This window comes from Talpa occidentalis, unplaced genomic scaffold, assembly GCF_014898055.3.
Source record: "Talpa occidentalis isolate TD23 unplaced genomic scaffold, MPIMG_talOcc4v2.1 talOcc4.15, whole genome shotgun sequence".
Taxonomy (NCBI): Eukaryota; Metazoa; Chordata; class Mammalia; order Eulipotyphla; family Talpidae; genus Talpa; species Talpa occidentalis.
This window is the reverse complement of record NW_023601543.1, coordinates 41,071,214-41,093,671: the sequence shown is the minus strand read 5'-3', so window position 1 is coordinate 41,093,671 and position 22,458 is coordinate 41,071,214. Positions and strand designations below refer to the sequence as shown.

General features: G+C 38.9%; 1 protein-coding gene and 1 pseudogene across 1 annotated transcript in view; both read left to right on the top strand.

Annotated features, from left to right (window-relative positions):
• Positions 1 to 22,458, top strand: part of SH3BGRL (SH3 domain binding glutamate rich protein like) — a 61,550-nt gene that overhangs the window by 27,266 nt on the left and 11,826 nt on the right. The window contains 1 exon segment of the mRNA XM_037512228.2: positions 20,379 to 20,564. Coding sequence (XP_037368125.1) covers positions 20,379 to 20,564 — 186 coding nt within the window.
• LOC119246385 (E3 ubiquitin-protein ligase TRIM41-like) lies at positions 3,029 to 4,850 on the top strand (annotated as a pseudogene).

Genomic DNA, 22,458 nt, shown 5'->3' with positions numbered 1-22,458 from the left:
GACAATAGGGATATAGAGGATCTTTAAAAACTTCTACAAATGTCTTTATGGCAACAAATTGAAAAATCTGAAAGAAGTGGACAAATTCTCAGAATTTGGCAATTTTCTACAACTGAATTGGAAAGAAATAGAAAACATGAACAGACCAATTATAAGTATGGAAATTGAAACAGTAATCAGAAACTCCCAAAGACCTAATGCCCTTGACCAGATGGTTTTAATATTGAGCTCTACCAAACCTTAAAAGAGGAAATGATAGCTATCCTACTCAAACTCATCCAAATACTGAGGAATAGGGAATGCTCCCAAACACATTTTATATGGCCAAAACTACTCTAATTCCAAAAGCAGAAAAAGCCACCACACACATGCATGTGCACATAAACACACATGCACACAGAGTACAGAATAATATCCCTGATTAACACAGATTCAAACATGTTAAAGAAAAGCTTAACAAATTAGATTTAATGGTGTGTTAAGAATGTCATATGGCGAGCCTCCCGGTGGTGCAGTGGTTGAGCGCTGGGCTGCGAAGCTGCCCGCAGCCTCTGCAGTGCCAGTTTGATTCCCAGCCTCAGCGAGGGTCCCACATGGTGTGACAGACCTCTCCTGCCACTCCCACTGCTCCCCTCAGCAGTGTATTTCATCGTTCTGCCTGTTCTGTTTCCCGCTCTGGCTCTGGTAAATTCTCTTACCCTTCCGCGCTTCTGACTGTACCCAGTGCTTGTATAAATAAATAAATAAATCTTTAAAAAAGTCATATTTCATGACAAGTGTGACTTTTTCTCAGGGACTCAAGGATGGGTCAACATATGCAAATCAATCAATGAAATTCACTATGTTAACAAAAGGAAAGAAAAAATCATATGATAATATCAATGGACGCATAGAAGGCATTTGACAAGATTCAACACCTATTTATGATAAAAACTCTTAGTAAAATAGGGATAGGTGGAACATATATCACAACATAATAAAGATTATATATGCCAAATCCATAGCTAGCTAGCATCTGAGTTTTCTATCTAAGATCAGGAACATGGTAAGGATTTCCATTTTCACCACTACTGTTTATTGGAAGTCATAGCTAAAACAATTAAGCAGCAGAAAGAAAAAAAAAAGGAATCAAAATTGGAAAAGAACTATGACTATCACTGTTTGCAGATGATATGGATACCTTAAGGACTCCACAAAACAGCTATCAGACACAATAAATCAGTAAAGTTAAGTGGCAGGCTTAAAATCAACATATGAAAGTCTGTTGCATTCCTATAGGCAAATAATGACCTGGAAGAGAAAGAATTCAAGAAAACAATCCCATTTATAGTAGCATCAAAAAGTATTATCTGAGAATCAACCTAATAAAGGAGGTGAAAGACCTAGTCAATGGATACTATAAAACATTGTTAGAAGAAATAAAGACACAAGGAAATGGAAAGATAATCCATATACATGGATTGTAAGAATTAACTGTTAAAATGTCCTTCTTACCAGAAGCAATGTATAGATTCAATGCAATCTCTATCAAAGTTTCCATGGAATTCTTGAAACAGAGTGAACATTATTGAAATTTATGTGGTACCATAAAGGCCCTGAATTGCCAGTGCAGTCTTGACAAAATGGTAGAGTATGGTGGTATCATGCTCTGATAAAACCTATACTATGAAGTTACAGTAATGAAAACAGTATGGTATTAGAATAAAAGACACATAGACCAATTAGAATTGAGAGCCCAGAAATAAGCCCACAATTATTAGGACAGTTAACCTAGGAGAAAGGAACCAACACTACACAATGGGGAAAGGAAGGTCACTTCAACTAATGGTGCTGGGGAAACATACAAAAATTAATTCAAAAGGGAATAATGACTTGGATGTAAGACACAAACTGTAAAATACTCAAAAGAAAACATAGGCAAAAGGACCTCCCTGATGGCCTAGGGATTAAGTCTCTGCACTTCAAAATGGCCTGAGTTCAAACCCTGGCCAGGGAGCTAACCCACATATGGCACAGCAGACCTCTCCTGCCTCGCCCGCTGCTCCCCTCAACAGTGTATCTCAGTGGATCCATCTGTTCTGTTCCCCATTCTGTATCTGGTGAATCCTCTCACCCCCCACACCTCTGGCCTACACCCCAGTTCTATGCAAAAATAAAATATTTTTTTAAAAAAAGAAAACATAGGCAAAATACTCTAAGACATTGGTTTCTGGGGTGTTTTTTGGGACTTGACTCCAAAGGAAAGGAAATAAAAGGCAAAAGTAAATGAATGGGTTTATATCAAGCTAAATAATTTCGGTTTATAGAAAGAAACTATCATTAGACTTCTGGTATTTGCTGCGGGAAGTTCCTAGATCCCCTCTGTGTCTGATAGGTGGTAGGATAGTACCAAGTAGTTATGAGGATGGCAGTCAAGTGTTTTACTGTAGCTGGAAGTTTATTCCCAGTGGCACAAGGGATGGGCAAGGCCAGTTCTTCTGTTTCCTCTGTGATTTCCTGCTCCCCAGAACCACACAAATGTAAGCCTCCATTATTCTAGCCCTCCTGCCCTGTTCCTAGTGTTTGCTGGAGTGTCTCTTTGACCTTCTCTGTTATCCAGGAGCCCTGTCTGGTAAGGAGCTGGAGGGAGGAGGAGGCCTAGTGCATCAGTTATAGTAGGAACTCCCCAAGTTTGTGACTTGTAGCACCACAAGTGTGTGGAGAGAGGCTGGAAGTGAGAGTGCAGCACTAAGAAGGGAGGAGAGGTGGAAATTTATGCACCTTTGGGCTCAGGAACTTCTGGGGGACTTGGCGGTAGTGATTAGCTACCCCCCTCATACACCCCCTTCACCTGCCTTGCAGTTGTGTCTGGCTGTAGGGAAATCTATGGACTGATGGGTTGTTGGTAAGATATTTATGGCTGCGTTTGTGGCAAGATGTGAAGAGCCAGGGCTTGGGGTGATAAGACCCTGTCATCAGGGTGCCTGAGAAGCAATTCTTCCTCATCCTCCCCCCACTGCTCATATATACTAACTGAATAGACACTAAAATGGCTGCCATTGCTATGGCACCAAAACCTGTGGAGACCCTTCAGGAAGGGCCTTCATGCACCTCATATTCAGTGGCTGTGGGCAGTTCTGCCAGGTGTGTGTAACAGTTGTGGGCAGGGCAGGATGAAGAGGACAGGGATGCATTAGACTGGGGTGGGGTGGGAGGACCAAAAGGAAGAAGTGAAAGCTGTTGGGGCAAGTGATGGGTGGGACACTCTCATGCAGTATGAAGACTATGAGGGTGACATGAAGGAGAAGTCCAGGAGAAAGAGGAGGGTGTGTTTTGCAGCAGTGGCATGGGTGGTCCAACTGGGACAACGTGGACTCCATGTAGGAGTAAGAGGACATGAGGAAGATCTAGACTATTACTTGGGAGACATGGAGGAGGACCTGAGAGGGAAGGATGAGGAAGATGAGAAGGAAGTGTTGGAAGAGGATGAGGAAGAGGAGCTAGACCCTGAAAGCCCACTGCCTCTCCTTTCAGGCCCTTGGAGGTGCTTTAGCTGCCCTTAGTACTGAAAGAACCTTCCCACAATGGAGCTTCCACCCCAAACTGCAGCTGACCAGCATGGTATAGGCGATTCAGTAGATGCAATCCTTAGTAGAGGGTCCATGGAAACCATCAGGGCATTCTTTCCACATACCAGGAAGTCCTGAGGTTCTTCTGCGAGGTGGGTGAAGAGGCCATCTGTGTCTTGTGCAGAGAATCTAGGAGCCACAAATAGCACATCATGGTGCCAATGGAGAATGTGGTGCAGGGTACAAAGCCAAACTACAGGGCTATGTGGAATCAGTGATGAAGCACCTAGAGGCTGTGCAGAAGATGAAGGCCAAGGAAGAGAGGTGGGTGACAGAACTGAAGAGCCAGATGAAGTCTGAGCTCGCAGCTGTGGCCTCAGAGTTTGGGCAGCTAGCAAGGTTTCTGGCTGACCCAGGGATGCATGAAGTCCAGCTGGGGCATGCACAGGAGCGCCAGCTAGCTACCTTGAGAGGCCACTCAGCTGAGTTGCCTGCTGGAGCCGACCAAGGCCCAGGAGCAGAACCAGCACTGGCTGCCGGGGTGGGAGTGGGAACTGCGAGTGCTCCAGGACATCAAAGAGACTTTCAGTAGGTGTGTAGAGGTACAGCTGCAGCTCCCAGAGGTCTCATCCATGTAAACCTCATAGCCACGACTTCGTGACTGCTGTCATGGTGAGAAAAATGAGCAGGATGTTTTGTCAGGCAGCGTGAATAAACCTGACATTGGATCTGAACATGGCTCTCCAGCTTTGATGCTGTCCTCTGACCATGGCCACTGCAGGGGGTTGCCGACCATCCCAAGCACTTCTTGACTGACTGCTACATACTGGGGTCCAAGGCTTTTGCTCTGGCATACAGTACTGGGAGTTGGAGATGGGTGGGTGGCAAGACTGGGCAATGGTGCTATCTGTGAATCAACCATTATAAGGAGGAATTGGGCTCTGTGGGTTCTTCTGTGAGAAGTGGGAATGCCAGTGCCTCATGCCATTACCGTTGTCACCGTCAGCTGATTTGCCCCAGCAGCTTCTAGTTTAGAGGAAGTGTGGTATTTGGGCACTAATAGCAAAAGATATACCAGGCACAGAGCTCAATGGAGCAAACACTGCTGAGCCCAAATGAGAAACATGAGCGTTTTGGCATGTACCTGCACAATGAGGCTGGATGCCTGGGCTTCTGCAATGCAGAGGCTCTGGCACACTTGCACACTTTCTCAGCTGCCTTCCTGGGTGAGGGACCAAGCTTGTCTTCCCTTTCTTCTGGGTGCTTTTTAAGTTACGCACCTGCATTAAGCTGTGCCTTTGATCAGCCTGCCACCTTCAAGGGCCCATCTAATCAGTACTTAGGGGGTAGGGTGGCCCAAAAGTTTGGGGGTTCAAAAAGCTCCTCCCACCATTTGTTACTTCATTGCTTCCCTTTCCTCTTGAGACAGAGAACCCTCCTGACCTCCAGCTTGGTCTTTTACTTAGGTTTGTGCAACACAGCTGCATGGGTCTCTGTTGACAACAGCTGCCTGCTCTTCCCTCTGTCTATCCAGGGGTCTGAGTTTGAGTATAGGATAGAGGAGATTGTGATCTCATTACTTAACTAACTCCTTTCTCTACCCCCGCTCTTTCTGTAAGTTCTGAGTTGTAAGATTTGAGCAAAACTCATGACAGTCCCCATTCCAGTTCCATTTTTCTGATGCAAATTTTAATTAAGGGATTTGGAAATGATTGAAAAGAGGCAAGAGGGTAAAGCTGGGTTATAAAGATATGTCTGCTCTCTTGGGGAAGTAGGAGGGGTTCTAAACTTTCCGTCCATCCCCAATATCTACCTCTATAGACTGCCCAGAATTTAGCTTCAGTGAGACATCTAGAATGGTTGACACAAATGAAACTACCTACCATTACATCACCTAATATATATTTTTCTTTTTTCTTAGCACTCTTTAGGAGCAAAGATCACCCCATCCTGTACCCCAGGTCTTTTCACTACCAAGCATCTTCACCCTTGCCTCAGAGTTCCATTTGTCAGTCTCCAGCCTGTTTATTTGGTGTGCTCTGACTACGAATTTGGGTACAGGGGCTTGGATTCCTGGTAGGAAAGCTTCTAGTAACCACTTGCCTTCTATAATTTATCAGCTTTTGCCCTCTGCTTTGATGGCCGAGGTTAATTTATATTCCCGTGGAAAAGGGAAGATGAGTCATGTTGAGGAAATAAAGTTTGATTTTTTTTTAAAAAAAGAAATTATCATTAAAACAAGACACACTATGGAATGGGAGAAAATATTTGCACATTACATATCTGACAAAAGACTAATGTCTAAGATCTACAAAGACTGCATGTAACTCAACAACAAAAAGAACCCCAAAGAGATATACACACTCCTTTGCTCTTTGCAGCAATATTTACAATAGCTAACATATGAAAGCCTAAATGCCCATCAACAGAAGATGTGGTATATGTGCACAATGGAATACAACCCAGCTATAAAAATAGGTTAATTGTTGCAACAAGTGACAATATGGTTGGAACTGGAGGGAATTATGGAAAGTGAAGTAAGTCAGGAGAAAGACAAATACCTGCTTATTTCAATATTTCATTCATGTGGAAGGGGGAAAAAGGAACTGACAAAACTAAGCCTAAACAATCCCCAGAAATATGGTTGCAGAATTGAGGCTGCTAGTGGGGAAGAAGGGTAGTGGTGGGAAAAATTGGGAGAGCAGAAGTTCAATGGCATAGGTTAAAAGCATTGTGTTTGCTTTGTAGGTGGTATGATAATATACATCTGAGTAGGTCTGAACCTATTCCCCTAAATCATATATAGTGTTGCAAACCAATGCTACCTCAATAAAGAATTAAAAAGAGTATGTGATTTTGATTAGTCATTCCTAGGTCACAATTCTACTCCTGCAACCAAAGTTTGGGACATCTTCACCTCAACCAAATGCACCAATGGTGGGAAAGGTATGGACCCTCAACAAAAATAAAAAGTCAAAACTCAATAACCAGAACGAAAATGGGTAGAGGCACCTCGAACATACTCAAAACATACATATATTCCAAGGGTGTTTAGAATTTACAATGGTTCCACAAGGCTAGAGTGAAGTTTGTAGGTCTAGTAGAGCAGATGTGGCTTAAAAGATGATGGCAGCAGAAGATGAAGAAAATTTTATGCTACACTATATATGTCAGGATATAGAATATCAGAACTTCTCAGATTACTAATGAATGTATTAACAACACAGAACAATAAAAATATTTCCCTAGGGGGAAAATAGAAGTTAACACATAATAAAATATGTAATTACTACTTGTGATATGTGTCATGAAGTAAAAGAATGGGGATTAGTGTGAACATAACAAGAGACTTAATTTAAGTAGTATGATTAAGAATGGTCCCACTATATAGGTAATAATTAAGCTTAGTCTTAAAGCTATAAAGGAAGAACGAGGTGACGACATGCAAGAAAAAGAACACAGGCAGAGGAATAGCAACTTCAAAGACCCAGAGGAGGAAATGAGCTTGGAATATTTGAGGGATATAGGTGCCTTGGTGTTGCAAATGGCGAGTTCATCTTTTATATAGCAGAGACCATTTTTATCTTATTTCCTCAGGAGTGTTTTTGCTCTAAGGATCTTTTATAATAAGTGTCATGATTTTTTGTTACATTTCAATGAAAATGTCATTGGGATTTTAACAGGGATTGCAATGAATCCCTACAGTGCTTTAGGTAATACTACCATTTTAATGATGTTAATTCTTCCAGTCCATAAGCTGGGATACCTTTCCATCTCTTTGTGTCTTTTATTTCTGTCAATAAATTCTTACCGTTTTCAGAACACAGGTCTTTTACTTAATTGTTTAAAATTTTTCCAAGGTATTTAATTCATTTTGATGCAATTATAAATGGGATTATATGCCAAATTTCTCTTTCTACTAGTTTATTATTTTCATAGAGACAGACAACAGGTTTTTGTATATTAATTGTGTAGTCAGTTACTTTACTGTATTCATTTACTATTTTTAGGAGTATTTTACCAGAATCTTTGGAATTTTCTATGTATATTAACATTTCATATGGAAATACTAATAGTTTTAATTCTTCCTTTCTAATTTAGATACTTTTCTATTATTTCTTATAAAAATTGATTTTGCTAGGTCTTACACAACTATAATGTCTAGTAGTGATGACAGCCAACATCTGTGTCTTATTCCTGAATTTAGAGGAACATCTTTCAGTTTTTCCATTGCAGCTGGTGTTGGCTCTGGGTTTGTTGTGTATGGCTTGTATTATGTTGAGGTGTGTTTCCTTCATATCCATTTTGTTGAAAGTTTTATCCTAAAAGTTTGTTGAATCCTGTCAAATGATTTTTAAGTGTCTATTGAGAAGATCATAATCTTTGTCTATCCTTTTGTTGATGTGATATATCATGTTTATTGATATGCATATGCTGAACCATCATTGCATCCCTGAAATACATCCTACTTGATAATGTTGTATAATTCTTTTAAATGGTACAATTGTTGACATAAACCTTCGAGGTGCATTTGGGCACTCAACTCTAATTGCAAGGGAAAGAAAAGCAAAAATAAGTGAATGGGATTACAACAAACTAAAGGCTTCTACATACTAAAAGAAACCTGTATCAAAACTAAAAGACATACTACTGGATGGAAGAATATAATTGCCTATCATGCATCTGACAAGGGACTAGTAGCTAAAGTATAAAAAAGATAAAAAACTAAACAAATAAACTGATTAAAAAATAGGCAGAAGAGGGCCTCCCCGGTGGCGCAGTGGTTGAGCGCTGGGTTGCGAATCTGCCCGCGGCCTCTGCAGCGCCGGTTCTATCCCCGGCTGCTCCCCGGCCACCGGAGGAGGGTCCCACATGGCGCGCAGACCTCTCCTGCCGCCCGCTGCTCCCCTCAGCAGTGTACTTCGGTCCTTCTGCCTGCTCTGCTCCCTGCTCTGGCTCTGGTGAATTCTCTCACCCTCCCGCGCTTCTGACTGTACCCAGTGCATGTATAAACAAAACAAACAAACAAACAAATAAATAAATAAAAAAAACATGCCTCTATAAAAAAAAAAAATAGGCAGAAGAACTGCTTACTATCCAAAGGAGATATACAAATAGGCACGTGAAAGGATGTTTATCATCTCCTGTTATTTGGGAAATGCAAATCAAAGAAACAATGAAATATCATCTTATACCAGTGAGAATTGGCTCTTATTCAAAAACAAGAAGCAACAACTGTTGGAGAAGGTAAGGATTGAAGGGAACCCTTAAAAACCATTGGTGGGATTGTAAATTGGCACAGCCGTTATGGAAAGCATTATGGAAGTTCCTCAAAATTTTAAAAATAGAAAGAAAACTTAAAAATAGAAATGTCATAGAATCTAGTTATTCCACTTCTAGGTATTTACCCCCCTAAATTAAAAACACTTGTGAATAAATATATGTACACTCATGCTTACTGCACTAATATTTCCCAAGAACTGGAAATGATCTAAGTGCTCATCAACTGACAAATGGATAAAGATGTGGTACATATACAAAGTGAAATACTATACAGCTATAAAAGAGATGAAATACTATCATTTGCACCAACATGGATGAACTTAGTGGGACTTGTGCTTAGAAATAAGCCAGAGAAAAACAAATATCATATGGATTTCACCCATATGCTGTATATGGAGAAAACAAAGATGAAGTAAATAAGATAAAAACAGACTTTTAGAGTATACGACCAATTAGTGGTTTTAAGAAAGAAAAAGAGGAGGAGAAATTGGGAAAAAAGGAGACAGTTATATGGTGAATGATAGAATTGGACTTTTAGTGATGATTTTTTTTCATTTTTTTCTTATATATTTTTTTAAATCATTGTTGATTTTTATTTTTTATATTTTATTTTATATATTTTACATCATTTTTCATTTTTGCACAATGTATGATTTTTTCATCTTGGTTATAGTACACACCATTCCCACCACCCCCCTTATTTTGACCTTAATCCCTCCTACCACCCCCCAACCCCCATAGTGTGTCTCTGGCTTCTAGTTGTTTGTTGATTTTGATTTTTACTTTATTACAATTAGTCTTTTTCCTGGTTGCTTATTTAGGTTTTCTAAATTCCTGCTATGAGTGAGACCATCTGGTATTTTTCTTTTTCTTTCTGGCTTATTTCGCTGAGCATAATCCCTTCCACCTCCATCCATGTTGCTACAAATTGCATGAGTTTATCTTTTTTTTTTTAAGATTTATTTATTTATTTATACAAGCACTGGGGTACAGTCAGAAGCACGGGAGGGTGAGAGAATTCACCAGAGCCAGAGGGGAGAGCAAATCAGGCAGACTGACGAGGTACACTGCTGAGGGGAGCAGCGGGCGGCAGGAGAGGTCTGAGCGCCGTGTGGGACCCTCGCCCAGTGGCCCGGGATTGAACCGGCGCTGCAGAGGCTGCTGGCAGCTTCGCAACCCAGCGCTCAACTGCTGCGCCACCAGGGAGGCCCCCAAGTTTATTTTTTTTTTTGATTGCTGAATAGTATTCCATTGTGTATATGTACTACATCTTCTTGATCCAGTCATCTATTTTTGGGCATTTGGGTTGTTTCCATAGCTTACCTACTGTAAATAGTGCTGCTATAAACATAGCGGTGCAGCTGCCCTTTTGAATTAATGATTCTGTGTCATTTGGGTAAATACCTAGGAGTGGAATTGCCAGGTCATATGGAAGCTCCATCTTTAGTAGGTCTGGAATCTCCACACAGCTTTACATAGTGGTTAGACCAGTTTGCACTCCCACCAGCAGTGCAGGAGAGTTCCCTTTTCTCCCAATCCTCACAAACATTTGTTGTTGCTACTTTTTTTTTAATGTGCCATTCTCACTGGTGTAAGATGGTATCTCATTGTAGTTTTGATTTGCATTTCCCTGATTGCAAGTGATCCTTTTTTGACTGGATTATTTACTTTGTTTTTGTTGAGACTCTTCAGCTCTTTGTAGATTTTTGTGATCAGTCCTTTATCATTAGAGTTTTGTGCGAAAATTTTCTCCCAGTCCCTGGTTTGTCTGTTTGTTTTGGTTACTGTCTCTTTTGCTGTACAGAACCTCTTTAATTTGATGTAGTCCCAGCTGTTTATCTTTGCCTTCACTATCATTGCTTTGGGTGATGAGACTTTAAAGATGTTACTGAGGTGTATGTCATGTAATGTTTCGCTTATATATATATCCTTCTATATATTTTATGGTTTTGGGTCTTATGTCTAGATCTTTAATCCATTTTGAGTTGGTTTTTGTGCATGGTGTGAGGTAGTAGTCAAGCTTCATTCTTTTGCATGTGGTGACCCAGTTTTCCCAGCACCATTTATTGAACAAACTTTCTTTGTTCCATTGCATATTCTTTGCTCCATTGTCAAAGATTAGTTGTCTATAAATCTGTGGGTTTATTTCTGGTTTTTCTGTTTGGTTCCGTTGATCTGTGTGTCTGTTCTTGTTCCAGTACCGTGCAGATTTTTATTATTATGGCTTTGTTGTATAGTTTGAAGTCTGGGAATGTGATGTCTCCATTTCCCCCCCCCCTTTTTTTTTCAGGAGAGCTCTGTCTATTAGGGGTTTTTGGTGGCACCATATGAATTTCATCAATACTTTTTCTATTTCTTTGAAGAATGTCATTGAAATTTTTATTGGAATAGCATTGAATCTGTAAATTGCTGTTGGTAGGATGGCCATTTTGATCATGTTAATTCTTCCAATCCATGAGCAGGGGATGTCTTTCCATTTCTTTGTGTTGTCTTCTATTTCTTTTAACAGTGTTTTATAGTTTTCTTTGTATATGTCCTTTACCTCTTTTGTTAGGTTTATTCCCAAGTATTTGATTTTTTAGTGTTGCAGTAATAAAAGGGATGGTTATCTTGATTTCTTCTTCATATTTATTATTTGTGTATAGGAAGGTTACTGATTTTTCAGTGTTGATTTTGTATCCTGCTACTTTACTAAACTGATTGATTAGTTTAATTAGTTTTTCTGTGGAGTTTCTGGGGTTCTCTCTGTATATTATCATATCATCTATGAATAGTGATAGTTTGACTTCTTCCTTGTCTATTTGGGTTCCTTGTATGTCTTTTCCTTGTTTTATTGCTCTGGCTAGGACGTCCAGTATTATAGTGAAAAGCAGTGGTGAGAGTGGATATCCTTGTCTTGTTCCAGATCTTAATGGAAATGCTGTCAACTTTTCACCATTGAGAATGATATTGGCTATGTTCCTTCTGTCCTGAGAATTTCAAGGGCCTTTATTGTAAATGGGTGCTGTACTTTGTCAAAAGCTTTCTCAGCATCTATTGATATTATCATATGGTTTTTATATTTCTTTTTGTTGATATGTTGGATTGCATTGTTTGATTTTCGGCTGTTGAACCATCTTTGTGTCCCTGGAATAAATCCTACTTTGTCGTAGTGAATTATCTTATGGAACATTGTTGGTTTCTGATAGCTAAAATTTTATTTAGTATTTTTGCATCAGTGTTCATTAGAGAAATTGGCCTGTATTTTGTTTTTTTGTGTTGTCCTTGTTCGATTTTGGTATTAATGTAATATTGGCTTCATATTATGTGTTTGGTATTATCCCTTCCTTCTCAAATTTTTGGAAAAGTTTATGAAGGATAGGCACTAATTCATTTCTGAATGTTTGATAGAATTTATTTGTAAATCCTTCTGGTCCTGGGCTTTTGTTTTTGGGGAGGATTTTGATGACCATTTCAATTTCACTGCTTGTAATTGGTCTGTTAAGGTGTTCTATTTCTTCTTATCTAGCCTTGGGTGATTGTAAAGTTGTAGGAATTTGTCCATCTCCTCTAGATTGTTGAGCTTGTTTGCATATAACTGTTTACAGTAGTTTCTGATTATTTTCTTGATTTCTGCTGTGTCTGTTATGATTGCTCCTCTTTCATTTGTGATCCTGTTTATTCGTGTTTTCTCCCATTTTTCCTTTGCAAGCCTGGCTAGGGTTTTGACTATTTTCTTCATTTTTTTTTCAAAGAACCAACTTTTGGTTTTGTTGATCTTTTAGATTGTTTTTTTTTTTTTTTAGTTTCTATTTCATTTATTGCTGCTTGATTTTTATTATTTCCTTCCTTCTACTGGTTTTAGGGTTTTTATGGTTGTTCTTTTTCTAGTTCCTTAAGATGTGAGATTAGGTTGTTTCTTTGAGTTCTTTCTTGTTTCTTGATGTGAGCCTGTATTGCTGTGTGTTTTCCCCTTATTACTGCATTTGCTGCATCCCATACATTTAGGAAATTGGTGTCCTCCTTATCATTCAACTGAAAGTATGTTTTAATTAATTTCTTCTTTGATCTCCTCATTAGTCCAGTGGTCTTCAAGAAGTGTGGGTTTCAATCTTCATGAGGTGTGAGGGTTCCTTGTTCTTTTTATGATTTGTTTCTAGTTTGATGCCTTCATGGTCAGAGAAGATGGTTGGTATGATTTCAATCTTGGTGTATCTGTTGATGTTTGTCTTATGTTCCAGTATGTGATCGATCCTGGAGAATGATCTATGTTCACTTGAGAAAAATGTGTACTCAAATTTTTCTGGGTATAGTGATCTGTAGATGTCTGTTAATCCCATGAGGTCTAGATCCTTATTTAGAGCTTTAATGTCCTTATTTATTTTTTGTCTTGTTGATCTATCCATTGTTGATTGTTGTGTTTGAAGTCTCCTACTACATATGTGTTTTCTCTGATGTCTTTTCAGAGATGATAATAGTTTTCTGATATGTTTTGGTGCTCCTTCATTTGGTGAGTATATGTTAATGAGTGTTATATCTTCTTGAAGTATTGTCCCCTTCATCATAATATAGTGACTGTCTGGGTCTCTTTTTACCTTTTTGAGTTTGAAATCTTTTTTATCTGATATAGGTATAGCTGTTCCTGCCTTGTTTTTTTGTCCATTTGCTTGTAGGATTGTTTTCCGTCCTTTAACTTTGAGTCTATTTTTATCTTTTGTAGCTAAATGTGTTTCCTGGAGACAGCAAAAGGTTGGGTTTTGTTTCTTAATACAGCCTGCGACTTTGATAATATAATATTGATATGTTAGCCTCTGTATTTGCCCTTTTGTTTGTCTTTTCTCTGGTTTTATTTATTTATTTGTTTATTTATTTATTTATATATATATATATTTGTTTCTTTGTTATTCATCCCTCTGTTGGTTCTGGCTTTCCGACACCTTGTAGTGTTTTTTGGAGTGGGGGTTTAGTCATAATGAAATTCTGGAGTATCTGTTTGTCTGGGAAAGTCTTTATTCTTTCTTCATAGAGGAAGGAATGCTTTGGGGGATAGAGTTTTCTTGGTTGGCATTTTTGTCCTGGAGTCTGTTGACTATGTCCCTTCACTCTCTCCTTGCCTGTAGTGTTTCTTTGGAGAAGTCTGATGTCAGCCTTATTGTTTTTCTTTTGTATGTTATCTGTTTCTTCCTTCTTGTCAGCTTCATTATTTTTTTTTCCTTGTCTTGAATTCCTGGGAGCTTTACTATTATGTGTCATGCTCTATTTTTACTTTCATCATGGAAGTTTGGTGTTCTTGCTTCTTGTATGTCTATTTTCAGCTCCTTCTTCATGTTTGGGAAGTTCTCTTCAATTATTTCCTTGAATATTTTCTCTCTTCCTAGGTCTCTCTCCTCTCCTTCTGGGATTCCTATAACTCTTATATTTCTTTTCCTCATGGAGTCAGATAGTTCCTGAAGTCTTTCTTCATTCTTTTTCATTTGTACTTCTCTTTCCTTTTCTGTTTGGTTCTTTTTATTTCTGCATCTCCTAGAGTACTTATTTGTTCTTCCATTTCATCTATTCTGCATTCACTGCTTTTTCCAGAGTTCTTTAGCTCCCCCATTAATCCTTTGATCTCCTGCATTTCTTTCACTTCCCTCTTTAGGGACTCAATTTCATTCTTCTGATCATTGATTATTTTTCCCTTGTCATTTTTTTTTTCTTTATGACTTCTGTCAGTTTTCTAATCAAGGGAATTTTAAATTCTCTTTCTGGAAGGCTCAGAAATTCTTCAAAGTCACTGTTGTTGCAATCTGGTGGGTGATTTTTTTTTTTTTTTTTTGTGGTGTGTCTTTTCCCTGAGAACTTGTTTGGTTGCTTGTTTGTTTGTTTTTTTTTTTTTCTCCCTGCTGCTTGTTTTCTAATTTGTCCTATGTATTGGGACACTGTGAGGCTGGTACTTGCTGGCATCTTTTTGGTGTGCTCTTTCTCGGTTTTGGAAACTGGTGATTCAGTCGAGTCAAATATTGTTATGCCAGAAGTCCAGTAGGGCAGTGTTGCTATGAATATGTTAATGGTCACTGTCACAGAATATCTCCTCCATCTTTATTTGCTTAATTCCAATGGTGTGTCTTAAGGTTCCACAGACTGACCTGAAGGTGGTGTGGCTGGATTGCTCACTGGGTTCCAAATTGCTGGATCCCCCTCTGGGCTCCAACTCCCTACCAGGTGGGGCCTGGCTTGTGGGGGTCTTCAGCTCCCAGTTCCAAGCAGTCTTGTTTGACACGAAGACCCCATTCTAAAATGGCAAGTTGGAAGGGCACTTCTCTGTGTCCATGGTCTGCCCCCTGCGCTGGCCAGATACCCCTCTGGGATCCGACTGAAAGACAGACAGGGCCTAGAGCGTGGGGGCTTTTCAGCTCACTTCTGGCTGTGGGGGCAGCCCTTTCCCAGTTCCATGCAGTCTCAGTGAAAGCAAACATCCCTATTCTAAGATGGCGAGTCAGAAGGTCACTTCCCTGTGCCCGTGGTCTACCCCAGTGGTGCTTTAGTGATTGATCTTTATATAGTATATATACATGTTTTCAATAATGTACACTTGAAACTTATATAGTTTTATAATGCAATGTTACCTTAATAAAAATATTTTCCATGTGTTACCTGAAGCAGATAACATAAATGTAGATGTTCCATTCTTGGCCCTTTCTAAGTACCTCAAATTGCATATGAAGATGTAGGGTCACATTACAAATAGATTGTACTAAAATAGAAATTACTCTCTTGGGCCTCCCCTGGTCGTGCAGCAGTTGAGCGCTGGGCTGCGAAGCTGCTCACAGCCTCTGCAGCGCTGGTTCGATCCCCAGTCACAGGCGAGGATCCCACATGGCGCACAGACCTCTCCTGCCGCCTGCTGCTCCCCTCAGCAGTGTATTTTGTTGGTCTGCCTGTTCTGTTCCCCGCTCTGGCTCTGGTGAATTCTCTCACCCTCCTGCACTTCTGACTGTACCCAATGCTTGTATAAATAAATAAATCTTTTTTAAAAAGAAATTACTCTTTCCCTTGCTAACAATAATAGAGCTCTCATGATAAAATCAATTCTGCTTTGTGCATGAGGAAATTATTTTCCCCACTTTCTCTTCAGCTGACTTTAATGGATTTTGTAAAGTGCAATTAATGAATAGTTCAGTGCAGTGCAACTTTTTTGATTTTAATGATTTTTTCCCTATGTATTCCAGTTACTTTATATCCACATACAGTTAGTAGATGTGATTGCTTATTACTCTGTTTTATGATTTATGTGACTGCAACATCTTCTGAACTATTGAGTTTTTTGAAAAGCTTTCTTCTATTGTGAGAGGATATATTGATATATTTATATTTAACATAACAATAGACCTTATATAAGCTTCAAAGTTCTTAGATAATTCTTAACTGGGATTATTCATACTTTTCCCAATTCTGTCACTTTCTAGGATCATTAAACCTCAGTGGATTTTGAGGCACATGAATACTTGATATGACTATTTGTGCTTGGTAATAGAGGCTTATCAGGCATGTTCTTATATCACGAGGATTATTGTTATGGGTTTTGGATTATGCCCTTTGCCCTTGCCTTTTAAATTTTTTTTGTGACAGTGCTGTCAACTTGTTAGTAGTTATTGCAGATATTTCTGAGCTGGCAAACTGTCATGAAACATCTTATTTTCCACAGGCCATAGAGTTGAACAATTAAAAGCACAGGTTGTGCACTCAGGTTACATGGGTTCAAGTCTCATGTAGTAGTTTAAACCAACATTTACTGATGGTTAAGCCGATTACTTAACTTTTCCTTCCAGTGATATCTATCTGTCTAACAAAGATGACTTTCAACCTTACAGATTTAAAGATTAAGAGAGAATGTGTCAATACCTAAGAGTGGAATTGCTGGATCATATGGAAGCTCTATTTTTAGCAGATTGAGGAAACTCCACACAGCTTTCCACAGTGGTTGCACCAGTTTTCACTCCCACCAGAAGTGTAGTAGAGTTCCTTATTCTTCATATCCTCACCAACATTTGTTGTTGCTAGTTTTTTTTTAAATAGGTGCATACATTGTACAAAAATGAAAAATGATGTAAAAATATATAAAATAAAAAAGAGAGAATGTGATATGCTGTACACTATGGCAAGCACATAGGGTGCACTCAATAAATTAAGTTTACCATCATAATGATGTTTAACTTTGGCAAAAAAAAATGTATATATGAGTCTAAGGGTTTGGAATCTAGTATATCTAGCAGAGACTTCTACCAAACTGTCTCAAAGGTCATAGCTCTCATCTTTGGGGAGGTTTAAAGTAGTCTCCAATTTAAGAATCCAGAGCTTGGAAGCTTAAGAAAAAAAGAAGAGATCATAGAACTTGTATTTTTATAATGCCAGGCTTTCTAGGTAGTTGAGTATCCCTGGAGGGCTGGCATGAAAATAGGGAGGAGAGAAATAGTATCTCAAGTGAACAGCAAGAAGCAGTTGAGGGGTGGTATCCTGGAGGGGTGGTTTTAAAGTGTAGATTCTTTTGTCCAGTTATATTCCAAGTCACACTAAGAGTTGAAAATCCACTGGTATTGCAAAATCAGATTGATCTGGGTTCAAATCCCTACTTTACCACTTAATAACTATATCCAGGACTTCTCTTCATCTCATGTATCACTTCCAACACTCTCCTTTATTTTCTCCTTGTTGTATAACCTTCACAAACTTCACAAATTCACTTATTTAGTTGTGTAAGCAGCCATCTTTTTCTGAACCATTGACGTGTTATTGCTAGACTTTTTCTTATCAAACTTGTATAGTTTGTAAATGACAACTATATTTTATTTGTTTATTTCTGATTCTCAATCGTTGGTCCTAATATGGCTCTCAGTTCTTCTTTCCAGTTTCTGTGTGGTTTTAGTTATTAGCCTGACCAATCAGATGCTGAGTGTTATTCATATTTGTATTTGTTTACCCAATTTACAGCCTTTATAGCAAACTTAACTCAAGGACATAGACTCAAATACAAAATTTCAATTTTAAAAGCTAGAGATTCTGTGATCATCAAACATTTTCTTGTACTCCACTGCTGATATTGTCCACACATTACTTAATAGAAAAGAACACATGTGCTGGGTATGGAGGAGATGAACCCAAAGGTTGTATTTGAATTAAATTTCAAAAAAATGAGTTTTGACCATCAGAGATGAAGGGAAAGAGTATCCATGAGAAATAGTTTTGATCTGGGTCATTTTGACAGGTGTGAGTTGTCTTCTTTGGAGAGGTGTGTGTTTAGTTCTTTGGCCCATTTTTGATTGGGTTGTTTCGTTTCTGTAGAGTTTTATGAGTTCCTTGTATATTTTTGATTTTAGTCCTTTGTTGGAAGCATGGTGTGGAAACACTTTCTCCCATTCGGTAGGGTGTCTTTTCATAGATTTCCCACAAAAGTGCTCTTAGTCTTCTGCCATAGTCCATTGTGCTTTTCCCCTCCCCATTCTCATCTTTACCCCTCTCCAACTCTCTCCTCCTCCCTTCTTGGATGCCTCAGATCTACTATCAGTTTCCAAGGATAGATTTTATAGTTCGTCTTTGTCAAACTAAACTGTGTTTGGTTTCTCTATATTCCCAGGTATTTAATTTTTTTTTTTTGTTTGCTTGTTTTGGTGAGACTGTAAGTGGGATGGCTTTCTTAATTTATTTTTCTTTAAGTTCATTGTTTGCATATAGTTTTTCCTTGGAGTCTTTATGATTCTTTATGTATATTACATCATATGCAAATAATGATAACTGTACTTCTTCCCAAATTTTTCATGTTAGTGAGGGTCTGCTATGGTGGGCCCACCCTCAGACTGCTTCCTGGAGTTCACTGTGGCTACACATATGACTGTGTCTGTTTGAGCAAGTCTTCTCTAACACCCCTTTATGAAGATTGCCAAAGTTGTGCCAATGTTGCTGGGGCACTTGCTGTGTAGGTCTGCTTTCAAGCCCCTTTTAGGAGCTTTCCAGCTGCAATGATGTTGGGGAGATGTCTGTTAGGAGTTCCACACTCATGCTTGTTCAGGGAGTCTGCTGAGGCTACCCTTATGTCTGTGGGGCATCCCCTAGGGATAGCTCAAACCTTGAACTTTTTCAGGGAACTTACATCAGTGGGGTATATGCTGGGGGTGGCTCCCCCTCCACTTCATGCTCACTAATGGAGTTTACTAAAGCCATGTTGGTGTCTGCCAATTACTGCTTCTAGATCCCGTTGTGCAGCTCACCCTAGTGAAGGGTGCTGTGCCTGGCCTTTTCTAGTTCTATTCTGCTCCTTTACTGCTGCTCACACTTGTCCCTCTCTTCTAGATACTGTTCCTAGTGCTTGCTGTTGTCATCTGTCTTACTTTCATGTGCTTTTTGTCTTTGTTTTGTTGCAATCTAGCTGGGAGTATGCCTCTTCTTTTTTTATTTAAAAGGTCAATTTTTATTTTCTGTTTTATATCATATTTCAGGTTATTTGTTTTTCTGAATTTTATTCTTTCTCTTGGATTAAATTTTTGAGTTCTCTTGTGTTATTTTAACTTTTTTTGGTGTTTTCTTCCAGTTCTGATTTTCTTTATTATGGCAATTTTGAGATCTTTATTTCATAGGCAGATAAAATCTTTCATGTCTTTGTGGTTAGATTCTAGAGAGTTCTCTCTTTGTCATATTCCTTTGTGGTTTCAGGTGCCATGTGTTGTATTTTTTTTTTAAATCTGCCCATTTTGCTGCTTTAGATGTCATTATTTCTTTAATGTGAAGTGGTAAATTTAGATAGTTGAAATACTTATATTTTTTCTAGCACGTGTTGCCATGGTTTTATTTGTTTTTAGCTTTTTGACTTTTTTTTTGCTTCTGTAGGTTCTGAGACCTAATCCTGCAGTTGCTGAATCAGGGGGTGGGAGAGCACTTTGGAGGCATTCAGCCACTCAATTGAATGTTCTGTGAGGGAGAGGACTGATTTGTTTGTGACAGTGCCAATGTCCCTTCTCTCTGGGGTTCCAGATCTGGCATTCTGCAGTCTTTGTATGGTTAGTATACTCCATGAGGCCAGTACTAGTCTGAAAGGGTGTGCCAGAGCACTGTATTTGTCCTTCTTACTGTGAACCTGGCCTGGGTGGGTGGGGAGGGCACCACAGCTCCTCCACATGTTTCCTTCCAATCAGGTTTGTGTGCTTCCATGGCATTTAACTCTCCCCTTCACAAGGCTCCTTGCTGAGATGACAGGCACATATGGATGTATTCTCCTACCCTGAACAAAGTTTCCAGTAGTTTCTTTCCACCTACTTCTTGTTCACTGAAGGTTGACTCTCTTCTCTGTTTTCTCTCTCTTTCCCAGCCTGTGTTGATTTCTGATATTCAAGGGTTTTGCCCTAAGTCATGGGACTCTCTGCGTGTAATATCCCTCTGATTAACTGTTAGATTATCTTGATAACAAAGCAAGGAACCTCCTCTGTCACTCTCTCAGCCTAAGTTCATTTACAAAAACTGTGTTTAGTTGAATCTGAAAAGTAAAGGCAACACAAGTTATTTGTTCAACAATATGTTGTCTTGTCCTTTGGGTCCCAGATTAAGAAGAAACAGCAAGATGTGCTTGGTTTCTTAGAAGCTAACAAAATAGGATTTGAAGAAAAAGATATTGCAGCCAATGAAGAGAATAGGAAGTGGATGAGAGAAAATGTGCCTGAAAACAGTCGTCCAGCCACTGGGTACCCACTGCCGCCTCAGATTTTCAATGAAAGCCAGTACCGTGGGGTAAGGAAATAACTTACATTCTTTTTTTGAGGTAGATTACCCGAAATCCATCTTATCCAGATCCTCCCCCCTTTTATGCCCACCCCAAAGTCTGCATGCAGTTATTTCTCATGTTCATCTTCATTATCCATTCTGGGCAACCTGGGATATTTTGTCTGCTACTTGGAGGTAAATGGATGCATCTTTCACCAGAAATTTACTTTGGACATATACAGACCTCGGTCATGTAGTTGGTTTTACATTTCTTCACCTTAATTCCTGCCAGAGCAATTGTATTATTTTAGACTTTTTCATGAAGAATCCTCTGAATAAAATTCAGCCTCTTTGCTTATTTAGATTAAAATTAGGTTTAAAAGAGGAAAATTTTATTTTTTGCATGAAACTAGTAATACTTATATTTTCATATCATACAATCTTCTTAAAATTTGAAGATAGTTAATTGCCCTTATATATGGAATGAGGGAAACGGAAACAGCTTTTGCTTTGTGATTGGTGGTTTCAATTATGACATCTTGCCTGGTCTTCATTTATACCATGCAGTAGTTTCCTTTGTTTTCCATTCACTATACATTTAAGTAACATCTGTAGCCTATGGCCATTCTAGGCACTATGGCCATACAAGATCAGTAAAACAGTCTTTTCTCTTAAAGGAGCTGGGTAAGAGCAGGGGGTGGGAAAAATCATATACACCTGAAACAATCAAAGTGGTTATGACCACATCTATGTGATACACGTACGTAAGAGCTATCAGAATTTCCAATAAATAATTGTTTGCATTATTTTGGCACGAGAGTTAGCATGGCCGAGGAACAAATGATTTTAGAATGCACAATCCACATCTTCTAGCTCATAGTTTTCTATGGGAAGGATAAGGACACTCTTTGGTGTCCTTGTTTAGCAAGGTCACATGCTCCTCTCGCTATCTGTTAATTCCCTTAACTATCCATTACAGATTTTATTTTTTTAATATTTATTTGTTTATGCATACAAGAAATGGGTTGTAATCCAGAGGTGCGGGGATGGTGTGAGGATTCAGCGGAGAGAGGGGAGCAGAAACAGGCACATCTACTGAAATATACTGCTGGGGAGAGCAGCGGGAGAGGCAGGAGAGGTATGCTGCACCATGTGGGTCACCTCCCTGGCTAGCCAGGGAATTGAACTGGTGCTGCAATGGCTGGTGATAGCTTGATAGCTCGACAGCGCTGTTTTTAACCCCTGTGCCACCAGGGAGGCCCCTTGGTTTGTGTTTTCCTGATGATAAGTGGTGAACATTTTTTCATGTGCCTATTGGCCATCTGCATGTTTTCTTTGGAGAAGTGTCAATTTAGAACTTCTGTCCATTTTTTATTATGTTGTTTTCTTCATTCTTGTTGAGTTGTATGATGTCGTTGTAAATCTTTGATATGAGTACTATGTCAGATATAAGGTATGGAAATACTTCCTCCCGTTCGGTACATTGTCTCTTCATTTTAGTTATGTTTTCTTTCACTGTGCAGAGATTTTTAGTTTGATGTAGTTTCAGATGTTTGTTCTCTTTTGTTTTCCTTGCTGCTAGAGACAAATCTGCAAAAACATCACTGAACCTTATGTAATGAAGTGTTTTGCCTTTGTTTTCTTTTCTGTATTTTATAGTTTCAGATCTTACATACAAGTCTTTTATCTGTTTTGAGTTAATTTTTATGTATTTTGTGAAATGGCCTAATTTCATTCTTTAGCATGTGGCTGTCCAGTTTTCCAAACAACATTTATTGAAGAGGCTTTCCTTGTTCCACTATGTATTCTTATCTCTTTTCACCATAAATATGTGGTTTTACTTCTGGAATCTCAATTCTATTCCAATGGTCTGTGTGTTCTGTTTTGGTAGCATACTATTTTAATTATTATTGCTATATAA